This window comes from Hyperoodon ampullatus (assembly GCF_949752795.1).
Source record: "Hyperoodon ampullatus genome assembly, chromosome: 16".
Lineage (NCBI taxonomy): Eukaryota > Metazoa > Chordata > Mammalia > Artiodactyla > Ziphiidae > Hyperoodon > Hyperoodon ampullatus.
In genome coordinates this window covers 27,257,143-27,275,965 of record NC_136929.1, presented here as the reverse complement: position 1 = coordinate 27,275,965, position 18,823 = coordinate 27,257,143, and the positions used below count along the sequence as shown (strand labels likewise).

Here is an 18,823-nt window from a genome sequence, read left to right as displayed (position 1 = left end):
CGAGTTGAGGACAGAGTAGAAGATGAGAAAATGGAGGCAGTAAATCAACTCTGACAGGAAAATTTGGAGGAGGAGAGGGAGGGAGCCATGGTAAAAGTGTGAAGAGGATGTGAGAACAAGTAATTTTTCCTTATGCATCGGGTAGCTATAAATAGTTCTTATTTTCCGATAAATAGGTGCTCAAAAACAAATTCAGAAACTATTGTAAAACAAACACAGAAAAGTAAATAATCCTACTATCCAGATAGAAATCATTTTGGTGCATGTTTGTTCAATGCCGGGCCGTGTTGCGTTTGTGACTGAACAGAATCACATAATTTGATGTATGTAGGTCATTGTGGACAGTCCATTTATCCTCGGATATATGTCTTCAAACTAACCTCTTGGAAGGGCTGTCACTGCCAGACAATGAGAAGGTCTGTTGCCACAGACTTAGGCAAACATTGGATATTATCATTCTTTTTAAATTCTCTGCCAATATAATAGGCAAATCTTTGATTATTTGTAAGACAGAATAACATGAAGAAATTTTCAATTTGTATTCAATGAAGTAACCACTTATGTTTTTAGGCCATTTTTTCTCCTGAGTTTATCTGTTTCTGATTTTAAAATATTCTTTATACACTAAGGGTATTGATCATTTTCCACTTAGGTTGCAAATCTGCTTGTTCACATACAACATGCGTGGCAACGTGCCAAGAACTGGGCTTTCCATTAGGTGAGCATGTTGAAGGCCCAGAAATACAAGGCACACTTGGGAAGGTGCCAGCATGTTGTCACGGCTGGAGTGGCGGAGAGATCAAAGTAAGTGATGGGACTCGTGGGATTACTTACAAGCTGTGTCCTTTTTTCATTCCTTTATAGTTTCCTTCAGCCTCCAAAGCCTCTGTCTTCACTCAGCACTCTGAGGGATGGAAACTGGAGAGATGGTTGCTACTGATGCAGTTCTATGTACGTTAGAAGAGCTGGAAAGAAGTGGAAATGAGGGTCGTGTTACCTAGCTGGCTGGGTAACAGCGGATGTCGGGATATTCTTTCCCTTCTGCATTTTAACATATTTACTGCATTGTTTTTCAATGGACCAATCACCAGAGACTAATTATTGCACTTAAATATTTGCCTGAGATACTGCAGCGTTCACAAATCCATGGTTGCAGTATTGTGACACTTAGAGCTAGGAAGTTTTTGTAGAACTGATATGTACCTGAATCCTTTTTGAGAGAATTGAGATGTATCCATAATGCTTTCTTTGCCATCTGAGTTTCTTAAAGTAACTTGTTCAGTTTACTTACATGTTCTAAACATCTTCCCATTACATGTTCTGTATTTTAATACACTGCATCTTTACAACCAGGTTCTATAATGTATGCTTTGAAATTCTCTTTTTTATAGTTTACAGGAATTTTATTTTTTGTGCCTATTTCTTTTTACACCTACGTGAACCACTATGGAACAACTTAAATTTTGTGCCATAAAAATATTTTTGTGGTAAGGTACTATTTTTTTAGCTCTAGGGATATATCAGCAAAAATCCATCATAACAATTTGAGAGACATAATTTTATGTTGAATGAGCACAATGTAATCTGAAGCATTGAACACTGAGACAGCCAAACAACAGAGTGAAATGGTCTTGTCGTTTCATTGTTAATTTATTGTCATACGTGGGTTTCATATTTATAATGGCATCACAAGCTCATTGCACTTAATACCTGCAATGTTTGCTACTGTACTACAGTTGATTTTCAATACTTTTACAGAAGATGAAACTGTAACATTTTATTAATAATGCTTCTGGAAATGAACGCATTTTAAAGCAAATAAATCTTTTTGATAGACCTTTTACAAAATCCATTTGCACTAATGAATGCTTTCTTATGGTATATGACTTAATATTTGTTACTGTGTACACTGCTGTTTTGGAATGTTCAGAAATAAAGACTATTTCAGCAATACCAGGTCACGCATGAATGCGCAGCATAAACAGTACGAATACCAGGCCTACGTTTCACCACGACTGTGAAAGTATTGTCACTGTTATGCTCTTGTACAGGGCGTTTATACCTGAGGCGGGTAGGCAGGATATTCGCACTTGTAAACAATTCTCTCTAAAATGCTTGGGATAAGAGATGTGAGGCTTTAGTTCTGCAGTGGGGTTTCGGTACCACTGAGGATGGTCACTAGAACCCAAGGAGCCTCTTGCCCAGAAACCCATTTGTGGATGAATACTGTCGTCAGTGGAGATTCCAATATTTTATAGGGGTGGAACTTGAAGTATTTCTTTTCTCAGTGTCAGTGAAATAGCAAAGTATTATCATTAGTCTACACTGTATTTGATGTACATTGGAAAACTTTTCACCTGAAGTTGCTATGGAAAGGTTAGGTAAAAGGTTTCAATGTTAAGTTTTAAAACAGAGTTCTCCCGAAGGTCATTAGAGATTTTTATTTTTAAGAAGTGTGCCTTTCTACATAGTTCCATGGGGAACTAAAAGACTGGCTTTTAATTAGCCTGTCCTTCAAATGAAATGTGGGCTAGAGGAGGTGAGGTATCAAAGGAGAAGTGATATTTATTGAGCACTTTGTTAGTGACAAGGACTGTGCTAGAAATTTTTTATATATTTGTCTAATTTTTAACAATCAGTCAGCTCCTATTACCACCACTTAAAAAATAAAGACCCTGAGCCCAAGGGATGTGACATTAACCTAGTGTAAACATCTAGCTAGTAAATAGTGAAGCTGACTTTTGAATCCAGGTGTATCTGATCTCAAAAGTCTGTTTTTGCCACTACTGTGCTCTTCCTATGAACATATGTAGTTCAGTTAGTACATTTTTTTAAAATGAGTTTATATTCTGCTGAGAAGATGAAAGGATTCAACTCATTTGCAAATCAAGTATTTCATTTATATTCAAAAAAGTCTGTTCAGCCCTTGGAATAAAAACCAAAGATCCCTGTATCTTGGAATTTACATTCTAGTTAGGAGAGAGACAGTAAACCACATACAAGTAAGTAAATCACAGTACGTTAGGTCTTAAGTGCTAAAAGAAAAGGAGATGAAAGTAAGGGAGGAGGTGAGAAAATGGAGAATGGGAGAGATCAAGCATTAAGTAGGGTCATCTGGGTAGATCTCACTAAGAAGGTGACACCTGAACAAAGACAAAATGGTGTTGGTGATTATTTTCACAGTTCTCCCCAGGATGGTATGTAACATTTATTCTAGATGCATAGGAGAGAATTTAATATATTGCATCAATAGATGCCCTAGGGTATGGTCCGCACATCAGCATCTCTTGGAAACTTAGAAAACGCAGATCCTCAGGCTCACCCCACACCTGTTGAATCAGCCCTCTAGGTGATTTACAGAGCCCCCTTTGAGAAAAGCTGCTGGAAAGAAGGGAGCAGCCTGGGCAAAGGCTTAGGGCAGAGCGTGCCTGGGGTGTTTGAGGAAGAGCAAGGAGGCCATTGTGGCTGCAAGCAGAGGGAACAAGGAGGGAGGCAGTAGAGATGAGGTCCGAAGGGAGACAGGGAAAGATCACGTAGGGCATGTGGGCCACTATAAGGCTTTGATTTTACTCTGGAAATGGGAGCTATTCATGGTTTTGAGCAGCAGAGTTTATGATTTGACTTTTTAAAAGCATCACTCACATTTGGTGAGAATAGACTCTTAAGAAATGAAGATGCTGTGAAGGTGAATTAAACTATTTAGTCCAGATAAGAGATGATGTGGAACTGGACCAGCAGGATAGCAATGGAGGAGATAGAAATGGTCAGATTCAGTCTGTCTTCTAAAACTACAGCTATCAGGATTTCTTTATGGATTGGATATACTGTGTTAGAGACCAAAAGAAAAACTCCAGGTGTTTTGGGCTGGCAACTAAAAGGATGGAGTTCCTCCAACAGAGACGGGGAAGCTGTGGGTGGAGTAGGCTGGAAAACCATGATTCTGGCTGAGCTCAGTTATGCTCTCTAGGGAGTTCCCTGGCAGTCCAGTGGCTAGGACTCGGCGCTTTCACTGCCGGGGCCTGGGTTCGATCCCTGGTCAGGGAACTAGGAGCCCATAAGCCATGTGACACATTCCGAAAAAGCAAAAAACAGTTACACCTTCTATCTCATGTGCATTCTTCACTGTAACAAACCAGGACTCATACAGGAAAAGGGATCCTGAGATGCTTAGTTCTGCAACATGCAAGGGAACTATGGTGCTGAGTTAACACAGACAGTCTAGCCTGGCTGACATTTGTATTAGTTAGTTATTGCTGCATAACAAGTTACTACAAAACTAAGTGGCTTAAAACATTATTATCTCAGTTTCTGTGGGTCTGGAACCTGGCCACAGCCTAGCTGGGTCCTCTGGCTCAGGGTTTCTCACAAGGCTGCAGTCATCCTGAGACTCACTAGGGAAGAATCTGTTTCCAAGATCACTCACGTGATTGTTGGGCCAATTCATTTCCTTGTGTGCTATTGACCAGAAGGTACCATTGCTTTCTTGCTACATGGACCTCTCCTTGGGCAGCTTACAACATAGTGGCTTGCTTCATCAGAATGAGCACGTGAGAGAGAGAGAGAGAGAGAGAGAGAGAGAGAGAGAGAGAGAGAGAGAGAGAGAGAGAGAGAGGTTGGAAAAGGGAGAGCATGAGCCAGAAAGCTGGCAAGTTTTCTGTTGTGACTTAATTTTTAGAAGTGACGGCCCATCGTTTTTGCCATGTTTTATTCATTGGAAGCAAGTCACTATGTCCAGCCCTCATTTAAGGGGAGGGGATTACACAAAAATGTTAATACCAGGAGACAAGGGTCATTGGGGCCATCTTAGAAGCTCCCTGCAAAATACTGCCAACCACTTTACTAGATAATGCCAACCTAATTTCCCATTAGTTGTATTACTACTGTACATGTTTGCCAGGAGGCTATGAGAATTCCTGTTACTACACATATTTGGTATTGTTAACTTTTGGTATTAACATCTTTAACTTTTAAGTCTGTGGGTATCTAGTTGTGTTTCATGGTTTTAATTTTCATTTCCTTGGTTGTAGTGAGATAGAATACCTTTGCATTTGTTTATTGAACATTTGCGTATCATCTTTTATGGATTTCCCGTTCAGGTCTTTTGTCCATTTTTCTATTGGGGTTTCCTTACTGATTTGTAGTAGTTATTTATATAGTCTTCTACAAGCCTTTTGTCAGTTATATGTGTTAAAACTATATCTTCACACTGTGTAGCTTACCTTTTAATTCTTTTAATGAGGTATTTTGATAGAATTATTAATTTTAACATAGTACATATTTACCATTTTTTTAAAAAAAGATTAGTCATTTTGTGTCTTGTTTAAAGAGTATTTCCTGACCCTGGAATCGTGAATATAATCTCCTGTATTCTCAACGTTTTATTATTTTGCTTTTCACCTATATTTTATATTGTTCATGTGGATTTATAGTTGTCCTGGTAACACTTACTGAAAACTTTGTCCTTACCTCACTGTTCTTTGTCATAATCAGATGTCTTTGTGTGTGTATGTGTCTATTTCAGAACTGTCTATTCCTGTACCAGAACCATACTGTTTTAATCTCTATAAGCTTATAATTACATTTTGCTAAATAGAGTAGTTTTGCTATCTTTTCCTTCAAGAGTGTCATGGATATTCTTGTCCCTTTGCATTTCCATATGTATTTTTAAACAAACTAGCCAGAAAAACATCCTGTTGGAATTTCCATTGGATTGCATTGAATTTATAATTCAATATGTTGGAAATTGACTGTTTACATACTGAGTCTTAAAAATCCATGAAATGGTCTACCTCTTCTTTTATTGATTGAGGTATTCTTTAATCTCTCTCAATAAAATTGTGCAAGTTCTTCCCAGAGAACTGAAATGCCTTTTGCAAGATTAATTTCTAGGTATGTGATACTTCTTTATGCTATGTGATACTTATGATATTTTTAAAATTTCATTTCAAATGTTTTATTCAACCAACTTAAATTTATGTTAGTTACATTAATTTATATTTAGAATCTTTATATACACAGTCAAAATGTATGAATGTTAGATTTCTTTCTTTCCTATCCTATATCTTTTCTTTCTTTTTCTTGCCTATGGTCTTCAATGAAGTAGTAAACATAAATGATAATAGATACCTGTCTCTTTGCTAATTCAAAAGGAAAGCTTTCTCTTTTCTTACCATTAGGTTTCAAACTTGCTAACAGTATTTTATCATAAAAGAATGTGAAGTTTAAACAAACTTTCTGCATCTATTAAAATCAGACTATCTCATTTAATCTCTTAATATGCTAACTTTATAATGGATTTTTCTAATATTGACTCAACCTTGAATTATTGATAAATCCAACTTGGTCATGATGCATTACTCCTTTTTAAAATAGATTGATTTCATTTACTAATATTTTATTTAGGAGTTTTGTCCAATTTTTGAATAAAATTGGTTTATAATTTTTCTCAAACTGTCCCTATTAGGTTCTGGAATGAAGATAGTATTAGTCTCATAAAATGAATTGGGGAGTACTATGTGTTTTTCTAGCTGGGAGGATTTATATAATATTGGAGTTATTTCTCCCTTACATATGTGATAAATCTCACTGGTAAAGCCACTGGGGCCTGGAGTCCAGTCAAGTCATGTTTTTAAAATCTGATGTTGTGTTTATTCTGCTTCCAAAAGCATGATTAAACCTCCTACTTTATTGGTGGCTTATCTCTACCCTCCTCTACTCTTCATAGTTCTATCAAATTTTGCTTTGTCTTTTTAGGCCACATGATTTGGTGTATACATATTTAAATATCTTTTATCTTCCTGGCAAAGTGAACCTGTTATCATGGAACTAGTCTTCTTTATCTTTCTTTTTAATGTCTTAAAAAGTCTATTTTTCGGATATTAAATAGCTACATATTTCTTTTAGTGTTTATATGATACATATTTTTAAACCTTTGCTTTCAAATTTTATCATTCTTGTGTTAAACAACATACAGTTCAGGGTTTTTTATTTTTTTTTTTTTTTTTTTTTTTTTTTTTTTTTTTTTTTTTTTTTTTTTATTTTTTGCTTTATCACAAATTTAATCAGTTATATGTATACATATGTTCCCATATCCCCTCCCTTTTGCGTCTCCCTCCCACCCTCCCTATCCCACCCCTCCAGGCGGTCACAAAGCACCGAGCTGATCTCCCTGTGCTATGCGGCTGCTTCCCACTAGCTATCTACCTTACGTTTGGTAGTGTATATATGTCCATGCCGCTCTTTCACTTTGTCACAGCTTACCCTTCCCCCTCCCCATATCCTCAAGTCCATTCTCTAGTAGGTCTGTGTCTTTATTCCTGTCTTACCCCTATGTTCTTCATGACCTTTTTTTTTCTTAAATTCCATATATATGTGTCAGCATACAGTATTTGTCTTTCTCTTTCTGACTTACTTCACTCTGTATGACAGACTCTAGGTCCATCCACCTCATTACAAATAGTTCAATTTCATTTCTTTTTATGGCTGAGTAATATTCCATTGTATGTATGTGCCACATCTTCTTTACCCATTCATCCAATGATGGACACTTAGGTTGTTTCCATCTCCGGGCTATTGTAAATAGGGCTGCTATGAACATTTTGGTACATGTCTCTTTTTGAATTATGGTTTTCTCAGGGTATATGCCCAGTAGTGGGATTGCAGGGTCATATGGTAGTTCTATTTGTAGTTTTTTAAGGAACCTCCATACCGTTCTCCATAGTGGCTGTACCAATTCACATTCCCACCAGCAGTGCAAGAGTGTTCCCTTTTTTCCACACCCTCTCCAGCATTTATTGTTTCTAGATTTTTTGATGATGGCCATTCTGACTGGTGTGAGATGATATCTCATTGTAGTTTTGATTTGCATTTCTCTAATTAGTAAAGATGTTGAGCATCCTTTCATGTGTTTGTTAGCAGTCTGTATATCTTCTGTGGAGAAATGTCTATTTAGGTCTTCTGCCCATTTTTGGATTGGGTTGTTTGTTTTTTTGTTATTGAGCTGCATGAGCTGCTTATAAATTTTGGAGATTAATCCTTTGTCAGTTGCTTCATTTGCAAATATTTTCTCCCATTCTGAGGGTTGTCTTTTGGTCTTGTTTATGGTTTCCTTTGCTGTGCAAAAGCTTTTAAGTTTCATTAGGTCCCATGTGTTTATTTTTGTCTTTATTTCAGTTCAGGGTTTTTTAAACCTAGTATGAAAATCTTTGCCCTTGAACTTGATCATTGAAGCCACTGTATATAAAATAATTACTGACATATTTAGATATAAATCTACCACCTTCTTATGAGCTTCGTTTGTTACATCTGTTCCTTTTCCCCCCATTTTTGTCTTCCTTTAGATTGTTTTTTTTTTTATTCTGCTTTTCTCTCCTATTAGTTTGAAAATTATACCCTAATCCTCCTTTGCTATTCTTTTAGTGGTTACCCAGGAAATGACAATTTGCATCCTTAAACTGTCAAAGAATAATCTACCTTTATCATCCTCGTAGGTAACAGAAGGACCCCCAAATCTCCCTACATCTAATCCTTAAATTCATGATTCAGCCAGGGATTAGGGAGAAGAGACCATATATATTTTTTTGGGCTGTCTAAAATTCAGAGAAATCAGAATTAGCCATGTAAACAATGCAACACTATGCTAAAAGCTATTTAGAGAAAGAGTGGTGAGGGGACCAAGGGAATGATCAGCTTTGGCGGGGTCCGCAGTTTGGTCTTAAAGCAGGTCCTGGGTTCACTCATCCAACAAATATTTTTTGAGAGTCTACTATTTGTCAGGCTTTGTGCTAAACGCGGAGGATATCACAGCCAACAAGTCAGATGTGGTTCTACCTTCATGGAAGTGACATTCTTGACTCTAGTAAGAGAGACAGGTTCACATCTAACAAATACCATGTCCTTCCTATAAAGGAAGAAGCAAGGAGCTAAGATACAGAATAACGGGATGGGAACAGGGGGCCAAGGATGCTCCAGAAAGGCCTGTCTGAGAAGAGGACGTTTAAGCTGCGGATGTATGGGAATTCATCAAATGCAGAGAAAGGGAAAGATTATTTCACGTAGAGAGAGGGAAGAATTTGGAGGATAAAAGGGCCAAAAGAAGGCTGGTGGGGCTGGACCTTCGTGTGCTACTGGCTCAGCTGGCTCCATGCTTTGTGGGGTCCAGTACGAAATGAACTTTGAGAACATACTAAGAATTCCAGGATGGCAACAGTCCAGCGTTAAACCAATCACAGGGCCCTTCTGAGCACAGGCCTACGTGCCACTGCACAGGTCCCAGGACCACGGGAGAGGGAGGGGCATGAGCCTGTGGAACGTCAAGGAAGGGCTTTGAATTTTATTCCAAGTTCAATGGGAAGCTATTTATTAATAGTAACACTAACACTCATACTTCTCTTCCTATGTGCCCGACACTCAGCTAAGTTCTTTAGAAGTTTTTACTAATTTAATCCTCACACAATCTTATTGTTCTAAAATTACACCTGTGGGATTTTAATTTGTGGAAGTGACTGGGTGATGACATCAAGAGGTCGATGCCACTGAAAGAAGACTTTTATTACTCATGTTTCCGGAAAGGAAGCGGCAGGTCACAGCACACAGAGGCAGGTTTTGGTCAGGAGGTGGAAGTCTAGGCCAGAGCCTTTGCTGGGGTTTCTGCAGGAAAGGCAAGGCAGGGCAGAGTAAACAGTCTAGGATGGGCTGATCCGAATAATTCCAGGGGGCTTCGAGCTATAGGGGTGGTCTCCAGTTGCCTAGTACTTGGTCCTAGGGTGATTTAGTGCAGGTGGAATATTGCTTTGGTGTGTGAGAACTGGATAAGAAGTGGGTGGGGGACTTGGCCTTGGATCAGCCGGTCTGCACATGCAGGCCGACTCACAGGGAAGAGGTCAACACTTCGGTAGTTAGTTTGGCCCTGTGATGAACAGCTGCCCAACAGACATAACAAATCTAAGAAAGCACAGCTAACACACCCACTGAAGTAAATACTATTATCATTCCCATTTATTTTATTTTTCCTACATCCTCAGGATTTATTTTATACCTGGTAACTTGTACCTTTTGACCCCATTTCACCCACTCCCCACCCCCTGCCCCCCTGGTAACCACCAGTTTGTTCTCTGTATCTGTGAGCTCATTTTTGTGGTTGGTTTTTAGATTCCACATATATGTGAGCTCATATGGTATCTGTCTTTCTATTATCCCCATTTTGAAAATGAGGAAACTCAGGTACAGAGAGGTTAAGCAACTTGCCCATGGTCACAGAGCTATCAGGGGCCAGAGCTGGGATTTGGACCCTGGCTTTGAACCAAAAGATAACTTGAATAAATGTGAAGTTAAAACTCATGGTCTATGGAGAAAGAACTAAAGAGAGCCAAGGGTGGAAGCAAGCACAAAGCTGGGGTGGGCATTCCTGGTAGAGGGGGCAAGACGTGCAAGGAAACGGAGTGTGCAAAGAACAGGTGTTAACTTGCGTGGCCAATCTGGTGAACTTTCATTCAGCTACCTGCAGGGTGCAAGGGAGTGCCAGAGGGAACTAAGCTGAAGGCATGGGCAGGAGCTAATTTGGGGACGGCCTTGTAGCCCATGCAAAGTAAGAACAGGGCGGGGATGCCGGCTCTCTCCAAGGGAAGACAGGAAGGCAAGAATGCCATCTCAGACTGTGTTAGCCCGGGTTCAGTGTGGGGCACGAACTACCCTAGCTATGTTGAAGCAGAAGGGATCTGATGGAAGAAATTAGTGCCTATAAGATAATTGGCAAGACAGGTGGGCCAGCCCAGGATAGGCCTCTGAGAACAGCTCGTCACATAGCATCGCAGACCAAGAGATGGGCCAACGGTGCCAGAGATGGGGCAGACGGGAATGAGAAGCTGCCCCGGAACCCTTAGCTCCACTAACACACTGCCCTTGCAGAGAACAGGACGCTGCATCCAGGCTGTGTCACCATGCCCTCCAGGTCTGTACCAACAAAAGGCAGATGGACCACAGGGGGCCCCATGTGTCCCACACATGAAAGTAGGGACCAGATAAGGGACTTCTGCTAACGCTGCCACAGGATAAAGCCAATGCCTCCACAGCTTGCCCACAAAACGTCAGACGTTCCCGAATTGTCACCCTTCCCTGCAAGAGCATCTGATCAGTGGACCCTTGACTGCATCTGCAATTCTCGCAGCAAGAAAGCCTGAGGTTTGAGGGTTTTAGCTTTCTGTCCTCTGCAGTGTAGGGAGCTTCCCGCAACGGAGCACCATATCCACATCCACTGGGGAGATGACTGTATTTGCCCCGTGGACATTGGACAGACCGGAAGGGAAAGACGTGGGAGACGTGGAGAAGCTAAGATAGGCAGAGCTTGGTCACTTACTAAAAAGACTTTAAACAGAGCTAAGCCAATTTAGCACATGCACTTGGCAGATTCATTTTAGGGAACATCGCATCCAATGATTAGAGGCGAGTGAGGGCTGTGGTCCGCTCTCCACAGCCTCCCAGCCAAGAAGCTATCACAGATGTGTTGCCATAACATGGGCAAGACACGGGTCACCACTTTTCTCACTCCGACGCCATTTCCTCATCTTTCACTGCTTGACTGTTAAGCCAGTGGCACAGAAGCACTACATTCCTGCACTAATAGCTGTGCTACTAAGGATAGATATATTCATTTGACTTTCCCCAGAGGCAGATTCTAGACAAAGGTCAGCCGTTTAACTGGGAGGTACAGGACATGCTGTAGGTGAGTGGAATCAGGGAAGAACTGGGAAAGCAGGCACTAAAGGGGGTTTATTTGACCAGTTGCTGGAACTTAAGCCTATAAGGATATTCTAGGAAATAGTGAGAACGCACTCCTTCGGGTCTCCCACACAGAGCTGAGATATTTATTCACCAGCTCCCTTCAGCCAGTGGGTGTTAAGTCCCCAGACTTCCTGGCCTTCTGTGTTGGGCGACATAGCTGTCTTCCCCAGCTTCAAAGACCCAGCCGATCTGCGGTCGGTACCCACTACAGTCGTCTAGATCAGGGTCTGAAAACTACCAAACCTGGCCCACAGCCCATCTTCGTACAATCTTCATACAGCTTATGAGCTAATAATGATTTTTACTTTTTTAGAGTTGTTTAAAAAAACAAGAGCATATGTAACAGATTATGTGTGGCAACGCCTAAACTATTAACTTTGTGACCCCTTACGGAAAAAGCTTCCTAGCCCCTGACGTAGATTATCTTGCAGTAGCAAAGGATCCCCACATCTCAGGCTACAAACAGCCATTTCTCCCGTGCACGCTAGGGTCCAGTGGAGTCAGGAGGGTTTTGCTACAAAGGTCGTCACTTTGCCCCTTCCTATAACACGGCCATGTCAACAGGGGGCGCCAGAGCTCATCACAGCAGGGAGAGAGAACTGAGACTCAGAGACCAAGACTTCAGTGCTCCACACTGAGAGAGGCACGTGCCATCTCCTCAGAATATGACCAGAGCTGCCCGCACGGCCTCTCTAGCTGCACAGGAAGCATGAAACATGATATTCTCAGTCCAAGAAGTGGAAGAGATTTGGGAACACTGGTGAGCACTGCTCACAGCTACCAGCGCTCTTTCGCATCTTCCCTCCATTTTCCCAATATAATTAAACAAGTTTTTAATCTAAACAATATTTATTGACTTCATATATTATATTTTCCTGGAGTTAAGAACTGCTTCATTTGAAACAAAAATTTCTTAGAGTTCTTCGAACCTGTGGCTAAGTGTTTTATAGTCCACAGAGCTCTGTAAAATACGTTTCTCCCACATAGTCAAATCTATCAGCCATCTATTAATCCCATTTTTTCTTCATTTTCTCTGAAGACATTTTACTTCTGGAGCCTCCTCCACACAAGAAGATGCTCAACATCACTAATCATTAGGGAATGCAAATCAAAGCTATGAGATAGCAGTTCACACCCATTAGGATGGCTTTTATAAACTAAATAAAAACAACACAAAACGAAACAAGTGTTGGCAAGGATGTGGGGAAATTGGAACTCTTATGCACTGCTGATGGGAATGTAAAATGGTGCAGCTGCTATGGAAAACATGAGGTTCCTCCAAAAATTAAAAAAATTAGCATACATCCAGCAATGCCACCTCTAGGTATATTCCCAAAAGAAGTGAAAGCAGGGACTCGATCAGATTCTTTGTATACCCATGTTCATAGCACCTTTATTCACAATAGCCAAAAAGTGAAAGCAACCCAAGTGGTCATCTGGAGATAAATAAAATTCCATACGATGGAATTCAGCCTTAAAAAGGAAGGTAATTCTGACACATTCTACAACATGGATAAACCTTGAGGTCATTATGCTAAGTGAAATAAGCCAGACACAAAAGGACAAATACTGTATGATTCTACTTATATGAGGTACCTAGATTAGTCACATACATGGAGACAGAAAGGAGGATGGTGGTCACCAGTGGCTGGGGAGCTTCTCTCTGAGGAAAAAAAGGTTTGAACCCTACATTGGGCACCCATACTCTTAAGACCTGGACTTCAGAGAAAACCCCCCGAAATACCAGTTTTGAAAACCAATGGGGCTCATGTCCACGAGACCCAAAAGGCTACAGTGCACTGAGAAATGGCTCTTAAAGGGCTCGCGTGCTCAGACTGACTTGCCCCAGGAACCAGTGTGAGAGCAGCTGGCTGAGAGGTGCACAGACCTTATGTGAAAGAGGCTTATTTGCTTATCTTAAATCATCAGCTTGAGGGGCAGGCATCTAATTTAACACACGTGGGGGCCTGCTGGGGTATTCTCTGGGGAAGGAGGCTGTTGGGTACCATCTTCACACTCTTCCCTCTACTGTGCTCCAGAGTGCCAGTATCTTCCAGAGGGAAGATTTTACATGTGCCTCGTGCCCTGGTTTTTACGTCTGGTGCCACAGCTTTTATGGCTGCCACCTAGGGGATGCCCCTTGATCACCTAGCTCTGCTGGCTGGAGGGCTTGCATTCCTGGGTCCCATGGGACTGTAACAATCAGAGACATCGTTCTTGGCCAGCTACCACCTTCAGGGCACTACACAGGCAAGTAAAATACACCCCCAGTCTTTCTGTGAAAGAGGCTTATTTGCTTGTCCTGGAGCTTTGGCATGAGGTGCAGGCACATATCTAGAAGCCTCGTGAGGTTCTCTCAGGAAATAAAGCCTGGTGGAAATCATCTTTGCGCTCCTCCTCTGCCTCACTTCAGCTTGCCAGTATCTCCAGAAAGGAGCTTGTACATTCCTCTGGCACCCTGGTTCTTGTGGCTGCCCCCAGGGGACACTTCTAGGTCACCTGGCTCTGGTGGCCAGCAGGACTTACGCTTGTGATCCCAGAGAACTGTATATATTTCCATACTTCAAAAGCTGCTGCCTGAGAGTCTGGCTTTCAATCAGCCTGAATTGAGGTCCTAACTTAGATCCTCTTTTTTTGGGACACTGATGACCCATAACTACTGGGAGCTGCTAAAAATAAAATAGGCAGCTTGGACAATCACAAAGGTTTGAGTGACAGCCTAGAGCTAGGGAAGTGTTGAACAAAAAGGTTCCTCTCCTATACAAGGCCATTCTTTCAAGAGTGGAAGAGATGGCTGTTTTATCTAATGCACAGAAACAAACACAGTCAAGCAAAACGAAGAAACAGAGGAATAGTTTTTAAACACAGAACAAGGTAAAGCCTCAGAAAAAGCCCTTAAGGAGATGGAGGTAAGTGATTTACCTGATCAAGAGTTAAAAAAACAATCATAAAGATTCTCACTGAACTTTGAAGAATGGAGGGACCCAGTGAAAACTTCAAAGAGACGGAAAACACAAGTACCAAACAGAAGTTATAGAACTGAAGAATACAATAACTGAACTGAAAAATACACTAGAGGGGTTCAAAAGCAGACTAGATGATGATGCAAAGGATCAGTGAACCTGAAGACAGGGCAGTGGAACTCACCAATTAGAGAAGCTAAAAAAGAAAAAAAATAAAGAAACGTGAAGATAGCTTAAGGGACAACATCAAGCAGACCACCATTCACATTAGGGGTCTCACAGGGAGAAGGAAGAGACAAAGGGGCAGAAAACATACTTGAAAAAATAATGACTGAAGGAAACAGACATTCAGATCCAGGATAGCCTTAGAGTTCCAAATCAGATGACCCCAAAGGCCCACGTCAAGACATATTATGATTAAAATGTCTAAAGTTAAAGACAAGGAAAGAATCTTAAAACCAGCCAGAGAAAAATAACTTGTTATATACAAGGGAACCTCCATAAGACTATCAGCAGCATTTTATTTTATTTATTTATTTATTTTTTTGTGGTACGTGGGCCTCTCACTGTCGTGGCCTCTCCCGTTGCGGAGCACAGGCTCCGGACGCGCAGGCTCAGCGGCCATGGCTCACGGGCCCAGCCGCTCCGCGGCATATGGGATCCTCCCAGACCGGGGCACGAACCCGTATCCCCTGCATCGGCAGGCGGACTCTCAACCACTGCGCCACCAGGGAGGCCCTCAGCAGCATTTTAGAAGAAACTGAATATATCATGACACTCCCTTAACCTTCCAACCAAGAATACTCTACCCAGCAAAGCTGACATTCAAAATTGAAGGACACAGGAGGGGGATAAAGATGGAGTAGGAGGACCAGAGCTAACGTCTTCCCATGAACACATCAAAACTATTTCTACATACAGAGCAATTCTCACTGAAAACAAACTGGAGACCGGCAGAAAGACTCTTATACAAGCAAGGCTGTAAGAAAAATCCACATGGAATTGGGTAGGAAGGGAAGAGACGTGATCAGGTTGGGATCTGCACCCCTGGGACAGGACACAGAGTAGAGGGGAATTCCATGGGTGTGGAGATACTTTTTGGGGAGTAGTGTGAACCACCTATTAGGCACCCCAGCCCTGGGATCTGACACTGGGAAAACAAGTCCCCTTAGGTGGTTTAAAAAACAGTGGGACTGATGGCAAGGCCATAGAAACCTAGACTCCACTTGTGAAGAGCACAAACAGACTTGCTTACTCCCAAAACAAGGTGGAGGAAGCAGATTGAAACTGCTCAGGCCTCTGACCAGCTTCCTGCAACCCCGGCAGGTGCCCCAGCCTGAGCCGAGTTCACCCCCGACCCCTCTCATTCCATGGTGCAGCTCTGCACTAAGATAAGGGCTACTGTGGCTGAGAGGAGTGAATGGTTATGAGGAACAGAGCCAGCTTTGACCCAGAACAACATCTGAATGCGGCAAGGGTGGCCATTGCTGGCCCTAAGGAGACAACAGATCAAGAGGGGTCAGGGACACTGACTGGTGCCGGGATTAACACAGCCTGTGCCCCGACCCACTCCAAGCACCTGCTCTCACCCCCTTGCTCCATGGCACAGCTCCACACTAGGGTGAGGGCTGATGCAACTGAGGGGAATGCGAGGTTGTGAGGGACAGAGCGGGCTTGGATCATAACGGCATTTGAACAGAGCAATGGCAGCCATTGCTAGCACCCAAGAAGGCAAGGGTGCAAGAGAAGTCTGGGGATCTGGTGCCAGGACCACCACAGCCCGTGCCTCAACCCATACCAAGCACCTACTCCTGCCCCTCTGCTCCAGCACTGCTCTCCTCTGAGGGAAAAGTGCCAGTGCTAGGAGGGGACAGACCACACACATAGAGGGCACAGAGCCAGATTGGCCCCAACACTCAGGGCTTCTGTTCCAGCAAGTTCACACCAGACACTGCCCCCGAGTAGGGCATTGTTGGTCACTGAGCAGAGGAGAAGGTCCAACTCACACCAAAGCCACTGGGCACATGCAGACTAAATAGGAATGGTCCCACACAAGGACACCCCTTCATAAGTGAGAGAAAGGAGACAGAAAAAGTTAAGCAAAATGAGAAGACAGAGGGATTTATTTCAAATGAAAGAATAAGGGAAAACACCTGAAAAAAACAACTAATAAACAGAAATAGACAATTTACTAGAAAAAGAGTTCAAAGCATTACTACCAAGAATGTTAATTGAATTACAGAAAAGAATACATGAACAAAGTGAGAATTTTAACAAGGATCTAGAAAATATAAATAACCAGAATGAAGAATACAATAACTGAAATTAAAAAAAAAAAAAACACTAGAAGGAATTAACAGCAGACTAGGTGATACAGAAGAAGGCCGAAATGATCTGGAAGACAAAATAATGGAAATCACCCAATCAGAACAGCAAAGAGAAAAAAGAAATTTAAAAAATGAGAACAGTTTATGGACCTCTAAGGCAACATCAAAGTGTACCAACATTCTCATTATAGGGGTCTCAGAAGGAGGAGAGAGAAAGAAAAGAATCAAAAATGTATTTGATGAAGTTATGGCTGAAAACTTCCTAAATCTGAAGAAGGAAACAGATATCCAGTTCCAGGCAGCCCAGAGAGTCCCAAACAAGATGAAGCAAAACAGACCCACACCAAAACATCATAATTAAAATGGCAAAAGTTTAAGATTAAGGAATAGACATCAAGAAAAAAAAGAATCATATACAAGGGAATCTGCATAAAGCTATCAGCTGATTTATCTGAAGAAACTTTGTAGGCCAGAAGAGAGTGGCACAATATATTTAAACTGCTGAAAGGGGAAAGCCTGCAACCTAGGATACTCTACCCAGAAAGAATATCATTTAAAATTCAAGGAGAGACAAAGAACTTCTCAGGCAACCCCAAACTAAAAGAGTTCATCAATACTAAACCTACCCTAAAATAAATGTTAAAGGAGCTTCTTTAAGTAGAAAAGAAAAGGCCACAACAGAAGTAAGTATAGGGAAGGAAAAAGACCACTAGTAAAGGCAGATGTATAGTAAAGGCTGTAGATAAACCACTTAAATAAACTAGTGTGAAGACTGAAAGAAAAAACTTGTAAAATCAATTATAACTACAATAAACAGTGAAGGGATAAACATGAAGATGTAAAATATGACATTGAAAACACAAAACATGAGGGAGGGGCATAAAAATGGAGAAAGTGTTTGAACTTAAGTGACTGTCAGTTTAAAACAAATAGACATAGGTCAACATATATGAACCCATGGTAACCAAAAATCAAAAACCTATAATAGATACACAAAAACTAGAGAGAAAGGAACACAAGCATACCACTAAAGAAAATCATCAAACCATAAGGGAAGAAGCTAAATAAAGAAGAAAAAAACCAGAAGAACTACAAAAACTACCAGAAAGTAACACAATGGCAATAAGTACATACCTACCAAAAACTAGTTGAAAAGTCAATGGACTAAATGCTCTAATCAAAAGATGTAGGGTCAACTGATTCACTTTGCTGGGTACCTGAAACTAACACAACATTGTAAATCAACTAGATCAACTATATTAAAAAAAAATCAAAAAAAAAAAAAAAGATATATGGTGGCTGACTGGATTTAAAAAAAAAAAAGATCCATCTATGTGTTGGTTACAAGAAACTCACTTTAGAGCTAAAGATACACAGACTGACGGTGAGAAAATGGAAAAAGATATTTCATGCAAATGGAAATGACAAGAAAGCTGAGGTAGGAATACTTACACCAGACAAAATAGACAAGGTCTACAACAAAAGACAAAGGAGGGTATTATACAATGATAAATGTTTCAATACAAGAAGAGGATATAACACTCATTGACATATATGCACCTAATACAAGAGCACCTAAATATCCAAAGCAAATACTATCTGACATAAAGAGAAATTGACAATAATACAATATTACAAAGGGACTTTAACATCCCATTTAATCAATGGACAGATCATCCAGACAGAAAATCAATAAGGAAACAGTAGTCTTAAATAACACATTAGACCATTTGGACTTAATATCTACAGGACATT

At 41.0% G+C, this 18,823-nt stretch overlaps 1 protein-coding gene across 3 annotated transcripts in view; it reads left to right on the top strand.

Annotated features, from left to right (window-relative positions):
- SLAIN1 (SLAIN motif family member 1) overlaps nucleotides 1–940 on the top strand; it is a gene marked incomplete at both ends in the record, with an annotated part of 53,045 nt that extends 52,105 nt beyond the window's left edge. For all 3 annotated transcript variants that reach the window (XM_079721576.1, XM_079721575.1, XM_079721577.1), the window contains one exon: nucleotides 865–940. In XM_079721576.1, coding sequence (XP_079577702.1) covers nucleotides 865–940 — 76 coding nt within the window. The remainder of the gene's footprint in view (nucleotides 1–864) is intronic.
- Nucleotides 941–18,823: the final 17,883 nt, after the last annotated feature.